Source organism: Diabrotica virgifera, chromosome 6, assembly GCF_917563875.1.
Source record: "Diabrotica virgifera virgifera chromosome 6, PGI_DIABVI_V3a".
NCBI classification, from domain to species: domain Eukaryota; kingdom Metazoa; phylum Arthropoda; class Insecta; order Coleoptera; family Chrysomelidae; genus Diabrotica; species Diabrotica virgifera.
The window spans coordinates 201,941,858-201,962,005 of record NC_065448.1 but is presented as its reverse complement, the minus strand read 5'-3'; the positions used below and the strand labels follow the sequence as shown (position 1 = coordinate 201,962,005).

Here is a 20,148-nt window from a genome sequence, read left to right as displayed (position 1 = left end):
TGATGTGGGAGAGAGTCTCTCACATCACTGCTCCCACTCGAGGAGTCACACGGCGCTGTTGCCACATCACATTTGTTTTTCCATTCTATACGACCTTTTAGAAAATACGATTTCCTCCTCATCATCAATCCTCACAATAATATTACCATTAAATATGCCGTAGAATGTAGTACATGTTAAATGTTAATATGGTAAGAGTTAATCACAAGGGGTATTTATCTTATTTATCACATACAATCCTAATTTCTATGGATAGTGATCCATACAAATAAGATGAGTTCGGTAAATATTGCGAAAAGAAGAAGTCACTGGAAGAATATAGAATAGGTTATGTTGATTATTTTGTTTATTATTTAAAGTTACAAATTTTTATTCAAAGTATGCAGCAAAGAGAAGAAAAACAACTTGAGTCTGCTTTGGACGCGATTATTCAAAGAGTAAATGATTTGAAGCAGTCAATAGCATCGATGATATTTAAAATTGAAAATGAATATGATGCTATTAATTGGCCGACTTTTTTGGATAATTATGCTTTAATATCAGGACAAGTAAGTAAATTGCGTTTTTTTTGTAATAATAATCTTTCCTTTCCTTGTGGGATGTGGGATCGGTACTCACCTTAGAGACCACAGAGGTTCGGATACAATTAGCCTCTCTTTGTACAGATAATGAAGTCGACTTTACTAAGTAACAAGACATTTACCCAACACACAGTCACTACACATTACACTATAATCTGGTTACGAAATCAACTGTACCATGCCAATGGCCTTAGTTGTCTAGGCATTTAAGCTAAATAAAAAAATTATTTCCTTCATTCGTTATTATGACAATAGCTTTACAGTCATTAAGATTTTCTTAAATTTACATACTTTTATTGTTTGCAATTTACACCCTACTTGAAATTGGCTTCTTATTGCCACCTGCACTTTCTTTAAATTCTAGAAACTCTAAACAAAGGGTATAGGCAAAGAAGGTGCTATGTCAATTTTTGCAAAAAATGAGTTTCTGGTCCCCTCTGTTAACCAGCGATCTCGACTACCATTCTATAAATCAGTCACCGCTAGGAACGTGTTCAGTCAGGAATAACAACATATTTTAATTTCTCTAGTCAAGCTAAGCAGGTGGCAGATCTGTGCAGTCCCGGTGAAAAAAAGTGCTATGTGATTTTGTACACATCAGCTGATGCCAGCACTGTAATTCCAGCAAGTTTAGTAAATAAACAAGTTTTCATAAGTGCATAAATAATAAACAAACACCAGAGTCTTAGGGCCTGTTTTTCAGTGCTGGATTAACCTATTTATTTGTTGTTTACCGAAATATTCATGTTTAATCAGTTTTTCAGTACTGGGTTAGACCTTAAACTTGTTTAAGTTAACCACGATTTTAACCTATCCTCGTTAGATGGTTTAACTCCGAATTTTGCGGTTACACTTGCGCATTGGTGCAGTGAATGCATCATGGTCATGTTTATTTTTTTGAGTACCTGCCTGACAGAAAGGATTAGTTGGGTTATGTTATTTTCTTTCATCACATGAAGTATTCTAATACCTCCTTATTATTATAAGGAAATTATTATTATTGAAATTATAAATTATTATCGTTATTATACAGGAAGGAATTATAAGGAAATATTATATTTAAATATAACTGTAACAGGTACCTATGTTTACACTTACTGTAACAGGATTTAATGCATCAATCCTAGTAATATTTTAAAAAGATTATTTTATATTTATCTACACAGCAAAATACTTAATTATTTACCAAAGAGTCTGACTTCTTATTTCCTGGTCAATCTGTTCAAATAGTGATAAGACCGTGGTCTTTGACAAACAAAATCGGAAAAAGTCTAAATCGTCCCAGTAATTCTAATTCTCTTCTGTTATGAAACCGAGGTAGACGTTATGAACTAAACAAAGATTCCGAACTTGATATTGCATTGCATTAATCATTTTTTTTATTTGGTTATGAAATTGTCTTTTATTTATTTTTCTGTCAAATTGATCATTATTTCTCGAATTGCACATGCGCATGTACAGTTACTGCTGCCAACAGAAGAAAAAAAGTGGTTAGCTAACCGAGATTTTCTTAACTTGATTTAAAGCACTTAAAAATGCTATGAGGGTTAAAATATTGGTTAAAATTTAAACTAGGTTAGCTAACCAAAATATTAACCGCTCACTGAAAAACCGGGCCTAAACCTTTAAAACCATTTTTCTCGAAACTTATTATTCTGACATAGCACCTTCCTTGCCTGTACCCTTCAAATTCACTGCCATAATGTCAGCCTTAATATAATATTAATTAATATTATAAATAACCTTAATTTAAACCAATAACCTTAATTTTTTCTTACTTGAACTTTAAAAGGATATGAGAAAAAACAATTTAAAGTTTTATTTCAGGAGATAGGTATAAACAATTCTCTTAGGACGAGATTCTGGTTACACCTGTATTCGTGGTTTCTATTACTTGCAAATCAAGTCAAAGATGAATGAAAGAAGACCCAGGGAGTCTAAAAATTTCACTTCACTACCTGTCTATTCATCAATGCAAACATTCCAACATATTCTTGGTACATACTCAGATGAGTAAACTTATATGAAATGAAAATGAATATAGACTCCGATGATCTCTAAAGAGGGTGAAGAATTCATAAGGGCGTTTATGGTCCTCTCTGAACAAATTGAAATATGTCCCTTATTTTCACTTTTTGATATGAAAAAATTTTAAAATATCCCTTGCATAAAGAAAAATATTCTTTATTTGTAGAGATGTTGCAAACACTCCTGACCATGGAGCTGCGCGAAGGCGGATATTTTCACGTTGCATAGCACAGTGCATTTCGTATGGCAGTGGGGACTAAACCAAATTTCGTCTACTGCGCCGTGGTCACGAGTGTTTGCACTATCTCTATCTCGTTCTCTGTAATGATCCAAGAAACCCTATAAATTTAAATTCAATTCCCATTCTGTATATGGTTTTAAAATGTACCTTAAAAGTATTCAAAGAAAAATACTTAATTGTCTCTTCGATTTAAAGAAACAAAATTCAATCATTTATTTGTATTGGGATAGCAAAAACAAAATTCTAATTTTTAATCAAGACCAAATAAGGTAATTCCCTCTCCTATGCCTAAGAGTTGCCACATATGACTGGCGAGTAGTAGTTTGGCTACCCTTGTGTTATACTAGTATTAACTTTGATTACATGAATTTCAGTTAACATCTCTTTCCAAAGTAATGAGTCATGATAAATGTCCAGTATTAAGAAACTTGACTGTTTTACCACTAATGCTATCGCCTGAAAGAGATGAACAACTTGCACAAATTACTGAACATAGAGTAACAACATTTGCTCATGACTTAGTTCCTGATTACCTTAGAACAAAATTAGAACCAATGGCTGAAACAAAAATGATGCAATTGGAAAACAAGGCTTTAAGTTTGCAGTATGATAATGCTCAGGTAAGATCATCTATCCCAGTGATACTCAACCTGCGGCCCTCTAGCGTTTTTTATGCGGCCCGAAGGCTTTTTAAAGGGCCCTGTGATCAAATTATTTGTCAAATTTCACGTGTTTTCTCTAATTATTTGATAGTGTGCCGATGTATTTGAGGCGTGTTTGGGAGTGAGGCAGACAATTTAATCACTTTAATTTTAAATTTAAGAACTCTGAATAAAAAGCAAGGTATTATTAATTTTTAATAATAAATTATTAACGTTAATGAACAAATACTTACTCATTTTAAAAATAATCAATACTTATTTACTACATTGCAACAACCCATTTAGTAATCACAAGAAAAATTCAAGTCCGGATTAACAAAAATTTTTTTTAAATAATTGTGACCTTGAAACAACACCCTGTATATTAAAATTTTCAAAATTCGTCTGCACATTTAAAAAAATCATAAAAACTAAATTTAATTGCTCGCTTCAATTTTTTGCGCAAACAATTTAATGACATTAATTTTGAAATAATTATACCGACATTTTTGTTTTGAAAGTATGTAAGGTAAATTACCAAACTTAAAATACATATAAATTAAAGAAAATTCCGATATGCTTGTTAATTTTTTTTCTTCTAGAACTCACAGATATCATTAGTTGTAATTTAATTTTTATGAGTTCTTAAAAATTTCGACATAATTTCAAAATTAAAGTCATTGAATAGGGCTTTTCATTCACAGTCATTTGTTTCGAGCTTCTGTCATGTGTAACATAATATTAATATATCTACGTCATACGTTATTGGTACATATCAATGATGCAAACCAAAGACGTATGAGGTAGATATAATATTATGTGACACATGACAGAAGCTCGAAACAAATGACAATCGATGAAAAGTCCTATTGTCTGCGCAAAAAATGGAAGTTCCATTAACACATTCACGGACACGACTGCATATGAAGTCATTTACTCCATAAGGAGACGTGTCTACATGAAGCGTGACCGTGAATGTGTTAAAGTTCTTTTCACATGTGCAAACCGGTTTTGAAAATTTCAATATACAGGATGTTGTTTCAAGGTCACAATGGATTTAAAATTTTGTTTAATCCGGACCTGGATTTTTCTTGTGATATAGTAGTTGGGTGGTTTGGATTCTAAATGCGACATATGTGTACCAAATATCAAAAAAATATACAAGGTTGTTCTTAAGTTATGGGTCCAGAAAGAAATGGGCAAAATCGATAAAACACCCTGTAACTCGGTTATAAAGTCGGTGGAGCAATAAATTAAGTATGTCTAGAACCGCTTCATTTATCTCTATTCACCATTCAAGTATTTCCGTTTCCCAATTAAACACCCTGTATACTACTTCATCTTGATTGCGGCCCGCAAGCTGTGGCAATAGCTACTATGTGGCCCAGGAAAGAAAAAGGTTGAGTATCGCTGATCTATCCTATCTAATATTTTTCAAAATGGGTTAATATTTAGTATTTAGTCTGTTTCAATGTAGTATTTCAATGTATTACATAATAGCCAATTTCTCTTGTGATAGTAATGCAATCGGGTGATGCGGCTAAGTACCTACTTATAGAGCTGCCGTTCTATATACACTAAGCATCAAAATAACGCACCACCTTAAAAATGGGACATTTTTGATGGCTCGTATTTCCTAAACCTGTTATCCGATTTTAGTGATTTTTTTAGTATATTATAGCTTTGTTCTTCAAGAATATTGATGTAATAATATTATTGCCAAACAGGTAAGTGTCACTGTATACCGGGTGTAACAATGATAGTGTGTTTTTTCCTCAAAGTTTGGCACACCCTGTGGAATATTCTAGCGGCTAGCGTATATAAAATATTGAAATTAAAACTCAACTGTAGCCTTAGGCTTTCTTAACATTCTGCTTTTTGATTAATTTGCTTATGTGAGATAAAAAGAATGTGTGTGTACTTTGTACGCACGTAAGAAGTTATACTTCTATTATATGATTATATGATTATAAACGAAATTAATATACTTTTTATTTATATTTTATTTAAATATTAAATTAATTTATACTTACTACTTCTCAAACATTTTTATTAAAACAGTGCCAAAAATTAAAATAATAAAAAAATAAAACACACACAAACACATTAAAAATGCCACAAATGATTTCTGAACATTAATTGTCGGAAAATTTTTTAACTAAATACGTATTTTCTGAAAATAAAATTATATAATAAATATACTTACAATCATAAAATGTATAAAAAAAAATAAAAGTTTCTATTGGGATTCGAACCAACTTACCACGCGGCTGGTATTTGCGTTGTATTGGGATTCACTCGCATTAAAAACTTCGCCACAGAGACAGCTTGTCATTATGTGCGAAGATCGTCTAACCAAACAGATTAACCTTTTGACATTTTTAACTTATGTAAATCAAATTATTTTGATTTTGAATTGAAATGATTTAGAATTGAAAAAATACAACAAAACATAGAGTAAGAAAACAATATATTAGGTGAATATTGATAGAAATTTTGATGGTAATCAAATTATGTAAATAAAAGTATTACATACTACTTATGTATTTTGGTAGGTTCAAGGTAGGTATCGGAGCCCATATAACGACTAATAAATTTCGCAATCACTTGCGTCGTGCAAAGTGGCTATGTTCAAATATCATAACAAAATTTGATCAACTATTTATAAAACACTTACCAGTGAAAGATTCTTTAGCTTTGAATAAGCGAGATCTGCGGCACTCATTCTAGTCACAGTTTGATGAGCTTTCACATTGGCATGCAACAATCATCTCTTCTATGTAAATAAGTCCAAAAATATAATATGAAAACTATTTAAAAAGGCAGTATAACCATTAACTAACTTTTTGTTTGTTGTTTCTCTTCCTACAAATTTTAAAACGCAACAAGCATACATTATAACCAAACTACAGTCCCACAGCTGTGCCACAGCTGCCATATTGGATAATTTTTGTCATGTCATTTGAACATCCAATCAGAACAAAGTTATAATGCGCATGCGCCCGGTCGCTAGGTTTTACCATATAAAATTTCACGGTCATTACGCCCGTAAAGAAGTATAACTTCAAAAAAAAGTTAGTTACTTTAACAACTAGCCATGTTATTCATCAATGTAAGGTGTTTCTAAATAGGTGCGACAAACTTTAAGGGGTAATTCTGCATGAAAAATAATGACCGTTTGATTTATAATCATATGTCCGCAAATGCTTTGTTTCCGAGATACGGGATGTTGAATTTTTTCTTACAAACTGACGATTTATTTATTGCTCTAAAACGGGTTGAGATATGCAAATGAAATTTGGTATGTTTTAAGGGGTAGTTATTGCGCATTTTTTGACATACAATCAAGAGTTTTATATTCACCATTGGCGTGCATACGGGATGTTTCTAAAATGTTTATACCCGTATGCACGCCAATGGTGAATATAAAATTCTTAATTGTATGTGAAAAAATGCGCAATAACTACCCCTTAAAACCTACCAAATTTCATTTGCATATCTCAACCACTTTTAGAGCTATAAATAAATCGTCAGTTTGTAAGAAGAAATTCAACATCCCGTATCTCGGAAACAAAGCATTTGCGGACATACATTTATAAAGCAAACGGTCATTATTTTTTCAAGCAGAATTACCCCTTAAAATTTGTCGCACTTATTTAGAAACACCCTGTATTGATGAATAACATTGCTAGTTGTTAAAGTACCTAACTTTTTTATTATCCAACATAATCGAATGAATAAAAAAGCAAAATGTTAAGAAAGCCTAAGGCTACAGTTGAGTTTTAATGTCAATATTTTATATACGCTACAATATTCCACAGGGTGTTCCAAAATTTGAGGAAAAAACACACTATCATTGTTACACCCGGTATACAATGACACTTACCTGTTTAGCAATACTATTATCACATCGATGTTGTTGAAGAATAAAGCTGTAATATACTAAAAAAATCTCTGAAATCGGACAACAGGTTTAGGAAATACGAAACGTCCAAAATGTCCCATTTTTAAGGTGGTGCGTTAATTTTGATGCTTAGTGTACAAATACTTTTTTGATATAACTACCTTTTTTGTTCATATCAACAGAACATAATATTATAACCATATTAAGAAAATCTTGTTTTAGAAACAAATTGCAACATATCAGAAGGTGGTTTCCCATGTATGGGATATTGTGAGTAAAGCACGAGAAGAATGGGAGGTTGAGTCATCATCTAGAGGAAATACGCAGCAAAATTCAAGTGTTGCCGACACACAGCTTTTAGTTACTGCAGTTGGGATGGGCAAAGGATTAAAGGTAACAAAAAATTATGCATTATAAATTTGATTTATCTACAGTCCTATACTGATCCGCCCATTTTATTTTATGTCAGCATCATAATCTAACGTAAATACATTTACTTCCTGAGTAGAATAGAGTAGAGTAAATTTTTATTTGCATAAACTTTTAACAGAATTGAGCAAATAACATCACATTACTAATAATCACATATTAAAAAAATATATATTAACATTCCATTAAAATATACAAACAATACAAATTACATATATGCTGATCAAGGCTGGTAGGCCAGGTACTCCACCACAGTATAGGGCTCAATGTTAATGAGGTGTTGAAAAACAGTTCTTTTAAAAGCTTTATAGCTTGTTTCCCGTTGAATGTCAGATGGTAGACTATTGTAAAATTTAACACACGCATACAAAGGACTTCTCTCTGTTAGGGACAATCTGTGAAGTGGAATATTCAAATTAAGGCTTCTTGTGTTACAGTCATGATTGGTAGCAGGTGATAAAACAAAGTAAAATTTTTAAAGAGGAACATAATACATTCATATATATGTATATATATATATATATATATATATATATATATATATATATATATATATATATATATATATATATAGACAGCTGAGAAAGTGAGTATATTGAGTGATTTGAATCGGCCTCTACAGGATTCTCTCGCCTTTAATCCTAAGATCACCCTGACTGTCTTTTTTTGGACTATGAAGACAGTTGAGCTATCCACCGAAGCACCCCAGAAGATTATTCCATATCGCATAATAGAATAAAAGTTTGCATAATATACCGATAATAAGATTCCCTGGTCTAGATAGCTTTTCAAAACTCTTAATGAGTAGCAGGCTCTATTTAGCTTTTTTGTTGCATTTTTTATTTGTTCCGCCAATTTAGGTTCTGGTCAATATGAAGACCAATAAACTAAACTGATCTAGAAGGTTCTGTGTTTTGTGATAGAAGATTGACTGTATCTGGGAACTCTTCTCGTGATTGGCTGGTTCTAAAGTAAACAAATACTGTCTTATCAGTATTAAGCACCAGCCTATTTCCACTGAACCACTGTTCAGCCTTGTCCAGAGTTTGTTCTGTCACTGTGAGGAGTGTTTCTAATGTTTCTTCCCAAAATAGCATGTTTGAGTCATCAGCAAAGTAAGGTTTGAGGAACCACTAACCACCGCATTTGGCAGGTCATTTATATAGATCAAAAAGAGAAAAGGCCCCAAAACGCTCCCCTGTGGTATACCTAATTTTAAGTTTATCGATTCAGAGTAAACCTTACATCCCTGTTTCTCCAAGCATACTTTTTGTGATTTATCTCTAAGAAATGATTTTATCCATTTCAATGCTGGTTCCTGTATTCCATAACGATATCATTTTTGCAATAGGAGAGCATGATCTAGGCTATCAAAAGCCTTAGATAGGTCTAAAAAAGCACTGAGTGTTTTCATTTTTGACTCTACTTTTTCTAAAATTTTTGATATAAAATCATAGGTAGCTGTCTCAACTGACCTCCCTGCATGGAAACCGTGCTGCGAACTACTGAATAAGTTGTTTGTAGTAAAAAAGTTTTGTCGTCTGGAATATATTGCTTTTTCGAATATTTTTGAGAATGACGGAAGAAGGCTTATTGGTCTATAGTTCTCTATCTTAGTAACATCATCTTTTTTATGTAGTGGCTTGACAATTGCCAGTTTTACACTTTGAGACGAAATTTACTGTGCCTGAAAGAAGCGCTAACTATAAAAGATAGAGGAAGACAAATCTCTGATGAAACAAATTTAATTAAGCTGGTTGATATTTCATCATAACCAGAGCTATGCTTGTTTTTTAAGTTAATTATTATATGGCTTATTTCTTTTTCTGAAACAGGGGTTAAAAACATGCAATGATTATTTTGTTCGATATTAATTTGAAAATTTTTTACAGGCTTTATTTTCTTTACAGCTTCAGACACAGCGTTTGCCATAAATTGATTTATTTCATTAGATAGCACCTGATGATCACCCTCTAAACAAAAATTACCTTGATTTTTTGAATTGCCCTTAATCTCTTTTACCAACTGCCAAGCCATTTTAGTTTTATTTTCACTATTTTCAATTCGTTCTTTATAACAATTTTTTCGAGATTGAGTGAGTAAAGAATTATACTTACGTTTTTCTGCCCTGTAAATATCTTTATATTCAACATTATTATTACTAGACTAGAGACGTCTTATATTTCAATTCATTCAGAGAGTGCCATAAACACCGTAACCGATTTCAAGCTCCTAAGCTATCATCAGATATATGACTGTCTTTGAATGAACTAAAACAAATCCGACTGCTAATGTCTGTCCCACCTTGACTTTACAGTACACGAACATATGACAATGCAATCCTTATGGGAGTTTTTAGCGCGGCGATGCCGATTTTCTTCAAAAGAATTTTCAATCGAACATTACCTAAAAATGTTAAATTAAAACTAACCCGTTACAGTCAGTAGCATTGTAGTAAAACAATATTTTTCATTGTTTTTTTGTGAGTGATAGTCATTTTCGAAAAGTAATCAGCAATTTTATAATCGATATGCGTAATAACTTTTTTTGGTTAAGAATGTTAAAATATCCAATATTAAAAGTGGATGTTGTTCTATGGTTGTTAATTTATGTATTGACAGTGTATACAGTTCTGAAGTAATGTCAAGAAAAATATAAAATATATTGTCAGACTTACTTAAAAAAAAACAAAACAAAAAAAAAACAAAGCAAAAAAAACAAAACAAAAAAAAAATATAAAAAGAATGCATTTATTTTAAATATTAAGATTAATAATTTTATTTGTAAAATTTATACACTATGCGTTCTTGATAAACATTATATTTATAATATTTATTAACATAGTATGTACATTAGCTGTAATAAGTATGTAAAATAAGACGTACAGAATTGTAATATTATTATAATAACCATGTTTCACTAATTGGCAATATCTTTAATACATTTACTTTTGATTGAGACTGGCTGAATGACTATAGTCCAAGCCAAAAAAAAGTTTAAGTAAAGTTTTATATTGTCCTACAGTTAAGGATAAATAAATTGTAATTGTTGATGGTCAGTTCACCTAAATTAAATTATAACAAAGAATATCAAATAAACTTATAATTATTACTCATAACATTGTATTGAGTAACTGATTGCTTATTTGGAAAATTTGGATCCTAATTGCAGTTTAGTGTTATTCTTAAGGGGGGGTATGGTTTGAAATCAACATATCAAGCACATTTTTGTGAATTTATTTCGAAGCTATGGTACAATTATTTTATTTTTAAATTAAATAAATATATTAAGTACAATTCAAAGAATATTTAAAAGAAAATCAATCCAAAATATTGAAAAATAGTGTAAACAAAACATCAAACCTAGATTTACAATTTTTTATATCATCATTTTGCAAGCACTGTTGAGATTTTTTTTATTTGCTGTAGCCACTCTTTAAGTGGAAAACATTTTATAAAAATTTTCTGAACTATATTCATGAAAGTATCCCACTGATCATCTACTTCTAATGTCTCAAAAACAGATACCCAGTCAACATTACTCAACATAAGTTTAAAAAAATCTTTATTCTCCTTGCTAAATATTCGTTTTTTGTTATATTTGAGTCAAATTTATTTAATTCAAATTTCACCTTTTGAGCAGTATGATCAGATGTATGAGGATTGAATACAACAGAATCAAATATGTCTAGATTTGTAAAAATATTATCTATACAGGATTTTTTGTTACCTTGTATGCGTGTATAGTCTTTGATGGAGGGTTTAATATCAAAGGAGCTCAAAAACGTTTTTAATGTACCTGGCCAACCTACACCATCAAGCAGCATATCCAAATTAAAATCTCCAGCCAGAAAAATGATGGAGTCCTTGTCAACTAAGTCATAGAGTATTTGGTCTAGTTTGTCTATTAAAACTTGTGGGTTTTCGGTTCAGTATATGGACAGCACTACGATCTTCTTCCCATCAATTCCCCATCAATTCGCACCTCTGCAGCAGAACACTCAAACACTGATCTTTTTGATAAGCTTGAAATGCCTTCCCGGGCTTTTGCAATAAACGGTTGTTTGATGTATACCGCACTGCCACCATGTTCCTGTGAACTGCCTCTACAATATGAAGATATCAGTCTGAAATTTTTCACATTGTAGTCCCTCAGTTGATCTTCTGTTTTCCAGTGCTCAGTTAAACACAGAGCAAAACATTCATCGTGGTCTTCTACGATAAGATTGATCGCATCAATGCTTGTTTTGATTGACTGCGTATTTAAGTGTATTATTGATCTATTATTATCTTTTGCTGTGTCTTCTGACATTCTGTACATTCTGAAAATGGTTGAATATTATACCATTAGGCCACAATTCTTCCTTCATCAACTGAGGTATTTTTAGTTCTGGTACAGTTATTTTAAATGAACTTTTGTACTTATCTGTCCTGGTTTTCATTTTCTCGCAGATAACATTTTCATCCAGTTCTCTTTCTTTTAGGTAGTTGATAATTTCCGGAGTTTCCGTTTTTGGATCGAAACCAGAAAGGTATGTTTTGGGGTCACACGCAGGATACTTCCAGCATTTTCATTGGTTCCCTGAAGCGGTTCTGATCGTTTTTTGTTAAAACCTCTCTTTGTTTGTGTTTCCCTGTCACTGCTTTGTAACTTTGAATTAATTTTTGTACCCTTTTTAAATTAGATCGTATATTTCAACTACCAGATGCAGAATTAAGATATCTACCATCTGAGTTTTTACTAGTTTTCCAGTGACTTGTTTTATGCCATTTTTGCTAGATAAATTCGTTATCTGCCATTTTTTTGATTCGTTTCACATGTTGTCTCTATGACTTCACTTCGTATTTTCTTGTATTCATGGTTTCATTCATTCGATTTCACTGTATTTGATATAAGATTTCACTGGTTTTAAAGAAAAAATTAGTAGGTATTAAAATGGTTGGTTTAGATCCCAATGCTGATTTTAGGAAAGTAGAAAGGACGAGATTTTTGCATGTTAATAATGTTTCTTCTACCTCTGAGGATGTCAGATTAAGAAAAACAATCTGAAGGCTCATAATGTTCTGGTAATGCAACTGACTTTCAATAATTATTAGTTCTTTCAGAATTGGTGTTCGTGAGAGCATATTTGATGCTATACTGAAAATACCATTTTGACCAAGCATGGTTACAATTAGGGAGTTTTTTACAAATCCTCCATATAGATTAAAAAGCACTAAGCAATCTGTGGACAATAACACACAGACATTCTTTATGAAATCTTATCATCATCGTTCAATCTTCGCTTGTCCCCTGCTAAACATAGTTCTCCCTCATAATTTTTCATCTATTTCGATCTTGTGCCTCTTGCATCCACTTCCTATGACAACGTTTTAGATCATCAGTCCAACGTGATGGTGGATGACCTCTATTTCGGTAATCATCATCTCTTGGTCTCCATTCCATATCCGCTTTGTCCACCTGTTATCTGTCATTCGAGCCACGTGACCTGCCCAGTTCCATTTCAGTTTTGCTATTCTCTCTACTGCATCAGCCATTCCTGATCTTTGTCGTAGCTGGCGGTTTGGGATCTTGTCTCGTAGTGAAACGCCCAATACATCACGCTCCATCGCCCTTTGAGACACACCGTTTTGCACTGTTCTCCTTGCCATGGTCAACGTTTCTGCTACTTAAGTCAACACTGGCAAAACACTCTGATTAAAGGTTTTTCTTTTAAGGCATTAATGTATGTCAGATGATTTGAAAATATGGTTCAGCTTATAGTCCGTTCTTTAACGGTAAAATATTGCAAAACCTCTAAATTTTAAAGAACCGTTTGGATTGATATGAAATTTGGCATGCACATAGCTAACAAGTCAAAGAAAAAAAGTGATATTGCGCCGATATGTGCTTTTGCCCTGGAGGTGGTTTTCACCCCCTTTTGGGGGTGAAAAAATATTCGTCCAAAGAAAGTCAGGAAATGGATAAACTGGCTAATTTTAAGTAACTTTTGTTCTATAGAGTTTTTTCACTAAGTCAATACTTTTCGAGTTATTTGGCAGTGAATATTTTCATTTTTTCAACAAAATAACCACGCTTTTAGACGGTTTTTCGCAAATAACTCAAATAGTAAGTATTTTGTCGAAAAAAAATTCTTAACAAAAATATAGCCTGTAAAAAATTAAAAAAAAATGGTGTATACATCACGTCTCTACACCTAGTAGAAGCAGAGTTATAGCTAATGAAAAATAGGTTCATATTCGTCAAATTCCAAATGGAATACTTTAACGTGAAATAACCAAAAATGAAGCACATTTCGGGGAAAACTCATTACAACTTATTTAAAGTGTTTAAAAAAAGCTTCATTTTTGTTTTATAAAAAAAATTTCTAGCATCAAAATTAAACAAGTTACGCTCAAAATAGAGTTAGTCCCTTTTGGCTTTGGTAAAAAAATCGAGAAAATCACCCCCTAACTAGTATTTTAAATGAACTTAATCGTTACGACTTCACAAGTTTCTTGACTCGTGTATATATTGTTTATATGATCTGTAAGTTTCATCGGTTCAAAGTCCTTATTATTGAAAGGGCTGTAGCTAAAAGGGGTTGAGCGAGTCACTGATCACGAATGTATGCAAACTTAGAAACACCAAATCTTAATCAATTTTTGTCTAACAGAAAAACAAAAAATACATGATATTCAGAAAAGCAAATCTGACTTTTTTTATTTTTCGAGATTTTTGGTATCTCTAACAGTTTTTAAGTTATTTTGAAAAAAAGCATATTTTTCAAAATTTAAATTTTTAAAAATTTTACTTTGAAACCAAATTTTTTCAAAAATAAGCACTTTGAATCGATGAAACTTACAGATCATATAAACACAATATAAGTAAAATAATTTGTGGAGCGGTAACGATTAATTTCATTTAAGTTGCTAATTAGGGGGTGGTCTTCCCGATTTTTTTTTGTAAAAACAAAAAGGAACCAACTTTATTTTGAGCGTAACTTGCTTAAATTTAATGCTAGAAACTTTTTGTAACAACAAAAATAAAGCTTTTTTAAACACTTTAGAAAAGTTATAATAGGTTTCCTCCAAAAAGTGCTTAACTTTTTTGATATCTCACGTCGAAATATTCTATTTAAAATTTGGTGAATATGAGTCTATTTTTCATTGGCTATAACTCTGGTTCTACGAGATCCAGAGACCTAACGCGTACACCATTTTTTTTTACTTTTTTACAGGCTATATTTTTGCTAAGAACGTTTTTTTCGACAAAATACTTACTTTTTGAGTGATTTGCCAAAAACCGTCTAAAAATGTGGTTATTTTGTTGAAAAATGAACATATTCACTCGCAAATAACTCGAAAAGTGTTGACTTGGCGAAAAAGCTCTATAGAACAAAAGTTACTTAAAATTAGTCAGTTTACTCATTTCCGGACTTATTTTGGACATATATTTTTTCACCCCCAAATGGGGGGTGAAAGTCACCCCCAGGGCAAAAGCACACATCGGCACAATATCACTTTTTTTCTTCGACATGTAAGCTATACGTATGCCAAATTTCATGTCAATCCAAGCGGTTCTTTAAAATTTAGAGCAAAAACCGTGAAAGAATGGACTATTACCGAAGTCTGTGTAAGTCAGTCATATACGACGGAGAATCTCAACGGTTTGGCTATCTTTTCCTATGCGAATCTCATGACCTAGGTATTTATAAGCTATCACCTGGTCTATGGATCTTGTCCTACGCATATAATATCTTCGCTGACTACAAAATTTGTCGTCATCTGGGTTGTAGATATATTTATTTTCAATCCCCCTTCTAGCGAGGAAAGGTAGAGCTGATTTAAAAGTTCTTTGGCCTCATCTATCGTATCAGCTATTCTCTCTCCTATGGCGCTACAGCCAAAGTCGGGTCCTGCCTTCCCTCAGCATCCGCCTCCAAGTATCTCTGTCCCTGGCTGCTCTCCTCCAGTTGTCCACCCTTAACATCTCTTTAGCATCGGTTCTCACTTCGTCTGTCCACCCCTTCCTTGGTCTTCCTATTAGCAGACGTCCCACCATAGTTCCGCTAAGCGTTCTACTAGGTGTTCGCCTATCAGCTATTAGCAAATGGCTAACCTCAGATGGCTAAGCTTTTCTCCGTTTATCTTTCTGTCTGAAATTTTATCTTCTTTAAGTGTCATCTCCACGACGGAGGTCGGCAATCATCATAGGTATTCGGACTTTGGAGAAGGCTGCTCTGAAAAGTTCATTTGATGTACAATTACGATCATTTATAGTATAGTATAGTTGATCCAAAAGATGGCATAACCCAGACATCCAAAGTGAAAGTTATCCTTCAACACCAAATTGTTCTATATGGTCCACACAATGTCCAGAAAAAAGTCACACCATTTTGAGCGTCGGGTTTGGGGGGGGAGAGGGGGGAGAAATCGGTAAATTCGTAGTTTTTTAGGTTTTTCGTCAATATTTTTAAAACTATGCAGTTTAGCATTAACAACCTTCTCTACAAAAATATTCTACATTAAATTTTAAATAAAAAAGGCCCTATGCGTAATCCTTCTAAAATGGACGGTTCCAAAGTTACGGAGGTAGTATAGTATAACTGGTCCAAAAAAAGGCCTAACCCAAACATCCAAAGTAAAAGTTTTCCTCCAACACCAAAATGTTCTATATGGTCCACATATTGTTCAGTAAAAAGTTACACCATTTTGAGCGTCCGGTTTGGGAGGGAGATGGGAGAGCAACCGGTAAATTAGTAGTTTTTTTTAAGTTTTTCGTCAATATTTCTAAAACTATGCTTTAGCGTAAACAATGTTATATACAAGAATGTTCTAAACGAAATTAAAACAAAAAATGTTGTATTCATAATTGTTATAAAATCAACGGTTCCAGAGTTACGGAGGGTGAAAAGTCGAGGTTTTCGATACTTTTTATATTTTTTGGGCAATATTTATGATATAAATATACCAAAAACCCAGACATCCAAAGTGAAAGTTATCCTCCAACACCAAATTGTTCTATATGGTCCACATAATGTTCAGAAAAAAGTCACAAAGAAAAATGTAAAAAAACTACTAATTTACCGGCTTCTCTCCCACCTCCCTCCCAAACCGGACGCTCAAAATGGTGTAACTTTTTACTGAACAATATGTGGACCATATAGAACATTTCGGTGTTGGAGGAAAACTTTTACTTTGGATGTTTGGGTTAGGCCTTGTTTTGGACCAGTTATACTATACTACCTCCGTAACTTTGGAACCATTCATTTTAGAAAGATTATGCATAGGGCCTTTTTTATTTAAAATTTAATGTAGAACAATTTTGTATAGAGGGTTGTTCATGCTAAATCGCATAGTTTTAGAAATATTGACGAAAAACGTAAAAAAACTACTAATTTACCGAATTCTCCCCCGTCTCCCCCCCAAATCGGACGCTCAAAATGGTGTAACTTTTTACTGAACAATATGTGGACCATATAGAACAAGTTGGTGTTGAAGGAAAACTTTTACTTTGGATTTCTGGGTTAGGTCTTTTTTTGGATCAATTATACTATACTACCTTCGTAACTTTGGAACCGTTCATTTTAGAAGAGTTATGCATAGGGCCTTTTTTATTTCAAATTTAATGTAGAACAATTTTGTGTAGAGGGTTGTTCATGCTAAACCGCTTAGTTTTAGAAATATTGACGAAAAACGTAAAAAACTACGAATTTGCAGATTTCTTCCCCCCCTCCCCCCCCAAACCCGACGCTCAAAATGGTGTGACTTTTTTCTGAACATTATGTGGACCATATAGAACAATTTGGTGTTGGAGGATAACTTTCACTTTGGATGTCTGGGTTTGGGTCTAACTATACCATACTATTAATAGTTTACAGGCTTCGTATCTAGGAGTCAATTTTTTTAAATTTCACCTCGTTTAAACGCACCTTTTACGTCAAAGTGACGTTACCAGTGGTGTACCTAGAATAGGTTGATTAAAATAAAAAAATCAAAATATTATAAATAAATTTTACAAAATTTAACAAAAATGCCAAGGGCCATTAGTTGTAGAGGCATTAAGCTAAATAAAAAAAAATTAACAAAATGGAAAGTATACAAAGAAGTTTTTTTTGGGGGAGTTTGATATCAATTTATTTTATTTTTCAACTCGCGAAATTTTTGAGTATTGACTTTTTGAAATTTTTTGACTTTGATATTTATCAGATCCGTACGACACTGCAACTTTACAGTATTACAATATAAAAATTAATGTGTAAACTATTCAGTGATCGTAACTGTACATCCGTACCATTCTCCATTGCGCATCCTCGATATTCTGCGTCTTCTTTTGCTTCTTTTTCCTTGAATCTTTTCCTGGATAATGAGTTGGAGCAAGTTGTATCTCTCTCCACGTGTAATATGTCGAAAATATTCCAATTTTCTTGTTTTGGTGGTATTTAACACTTCAATTTCTTTATTCATCAAATTCATTTATGAAATCTTATAAGCAGCTCTAAATATATTACCAAAATGTTAGGGGACAGGACAAAATTGGATCTAATGTGCAATAATGCTTCTTCTACTGGATATAATGTTATCATTTTGGGGACGTGGCTCTGCCAGGAAATTGTTGATGACGAATTTGGCTTGAATGGTTATTCCATATTGAGGAAAGATAGAGACCATACTGCTACTGGAAAAACATGTGGTGGTGGCATTATTTTTTCCTGACAATATTATATACTATGGCGACTATAATCTTTAATTACAATTTAGAGCAGTGTTGTCAATCTTTTTGAGTCATGTACCACAATTTTTTTTTTATTATTTTTGGTACCACCTAACTGAATACTTATCTAGCTAGGTAATCTAATTAACTACAAATATGCTGGATTTTGGCTGTGTTTTTGTGTGTTGTGTACCACCGCAAATAATGATATGTACCACCAGTGCAACATCTACCACAGATTGATAACCCCCTGATTTAGAGGATATTTTGATTGGGAGGAACAGATCTAGATGTGTTTTCTCAGAAAAATTCTGTGCTTCAAACTGTAGATATATAGATTCATTCAATGTATAGATCCTATATGCAACAAGGCTGTGAAATAGCTTGGTTTTATTAAGAGGTATAACAGAGATTTTCGTAGGATTGCATCTATATAAACTATATACTTTTCTCTTGTCCGCTTCAACTTGAAAATTCCACTGTGATATCTGGTCTCCCTTTACTCCAGCATGTATCGAAAAGTTAGAAAGAGTTCAAAGAAGATTTCTGATGTACTGTTCTTTTAAATTGCGTAGATCATGCATGCAAATCAATTATTTCATGAAATAGATAGGTATGTCATGAAAGCACTAAAGTATTAAAATGCATAATGATACTTTATATAAATAAGTGTGCACTTGCTTATTTATTGTATTGATGTATATTCCATTTTTATTTGTAATTTTATATATTGAATATATTTTTGTCCCGTTTGTTATCAATAAATAATAAATAAGATTATTTTATTTATTAGATGGGCCCAAGTCCGAATGGTCAAGCAAATCCTACATCTGGTGGAATGATGGTAACACCTACAGGAAGACCAGGCGGTCCACCAGGCCCTGGCCAGATGCCACCTACTACTCAAGCTATGGCGATGAATAAAGCTCCATCTGCTATAAAGACGAATATTAAAAGTGCAGGTCAAATGCATCCATATGGTCGGTAAATAGTTCTCTATTGTGCGAACGTTTTAAGTTAAAAAATATTGCAGTCATTATTTATTTTACGTCGATAAAAAGAATATGTTGTGTTAGTGTACCGTGTACCTACCCTGAGCGAATTTTAGAGTTAAAATAACTTACTGGATATAATTTAAAAATGTGAATTATGGAAAATAACATTGTTTATATTATTGTAAAAATTCGTTAACTTTTTTGATCATATTATAAACAATAATTTTATATATCCGAAGAATTAATGCCTGACTTTATATAATAAATAAAACGGTATAAACAAAATTTTGTTGTTTTTAAATTTATAGAAACGTGAAATTCTAGCACAAGGGTTTTGATTTGTGTTTTTATTCCGTAATAAAGATATAATAATAGTCTCTCGTTTTATACCGCTGTGGCTTTGGGAGTACAGCAGGGTAGTCTGCTATATCTAGGGCCTACGGTATACAAGGAAGGTAACAGGGCCAGTTCTACGCTTCAACCCTATTATTACCCCTGGTTTTACTCAAGGTACTCATTTTACTCAGGCTGAGTCGACCTGAGGCCTATAAACATTTTAAAAATGTCTAGTTGTTCTTGCCGGCGGTAGGATTTGAACCCCGGACTACCGGCACGCGAGTCAAGCACACTAACG

The 20,148-nt window shown here is 32.7% G+C and overlaps 1 protein-coding gene across 1 annotated transcript; it reads left to right on the top strand.

The window, feature by feature from the left end:
* The first annotated feature begins 105 nt into the window (after positions 1-105).
* LOC126886676 (mediator of RNA polymerase II transcription subunit 8) lies at positions 106-19,799 on the top strand. Its single transcript, XM_050653663.1, has 4 exons — positions 106-548; positions 3,225-3,470; positions 7,618-7,788; positions 19,313-19,799. The coding sequence occupies exons 1-4, from the start codon at positions 381-383 to the stop codon at positions 19,505-19,507; spliced, it is 780 nt and encodes a 259-aa protein (XP_050509620.1). The 5' UTR covers positions 106-380; the 3' UTR covers positions 19,508-19,799.
* Positions 19,800-20,148: the final 349 nt, after the last annotated feature.

Coding starts and splice junctions, on each gene's coding strand:
- LOC126886676 (XM_050653663.1), top strand. CDS start 381: ATGCAGCAAAGAGAAGAAAAACAACTTGAGTCTGCTTTGGACGCGATT. Junction 3,471..7,617: donor TGCAGTATGATAATGCTCAG/GTAAGATCATCT, acceptor ATCTTGTTTTAG/AAACAAATTGCAACATATCA. Junction 7,789..19,312: donor GGATGGGCAAAGGATTAAAG/GTAACAAAAAAT, acceptor TTTATTTATTAG/ATGGGCCCAAGTCCGAATGG.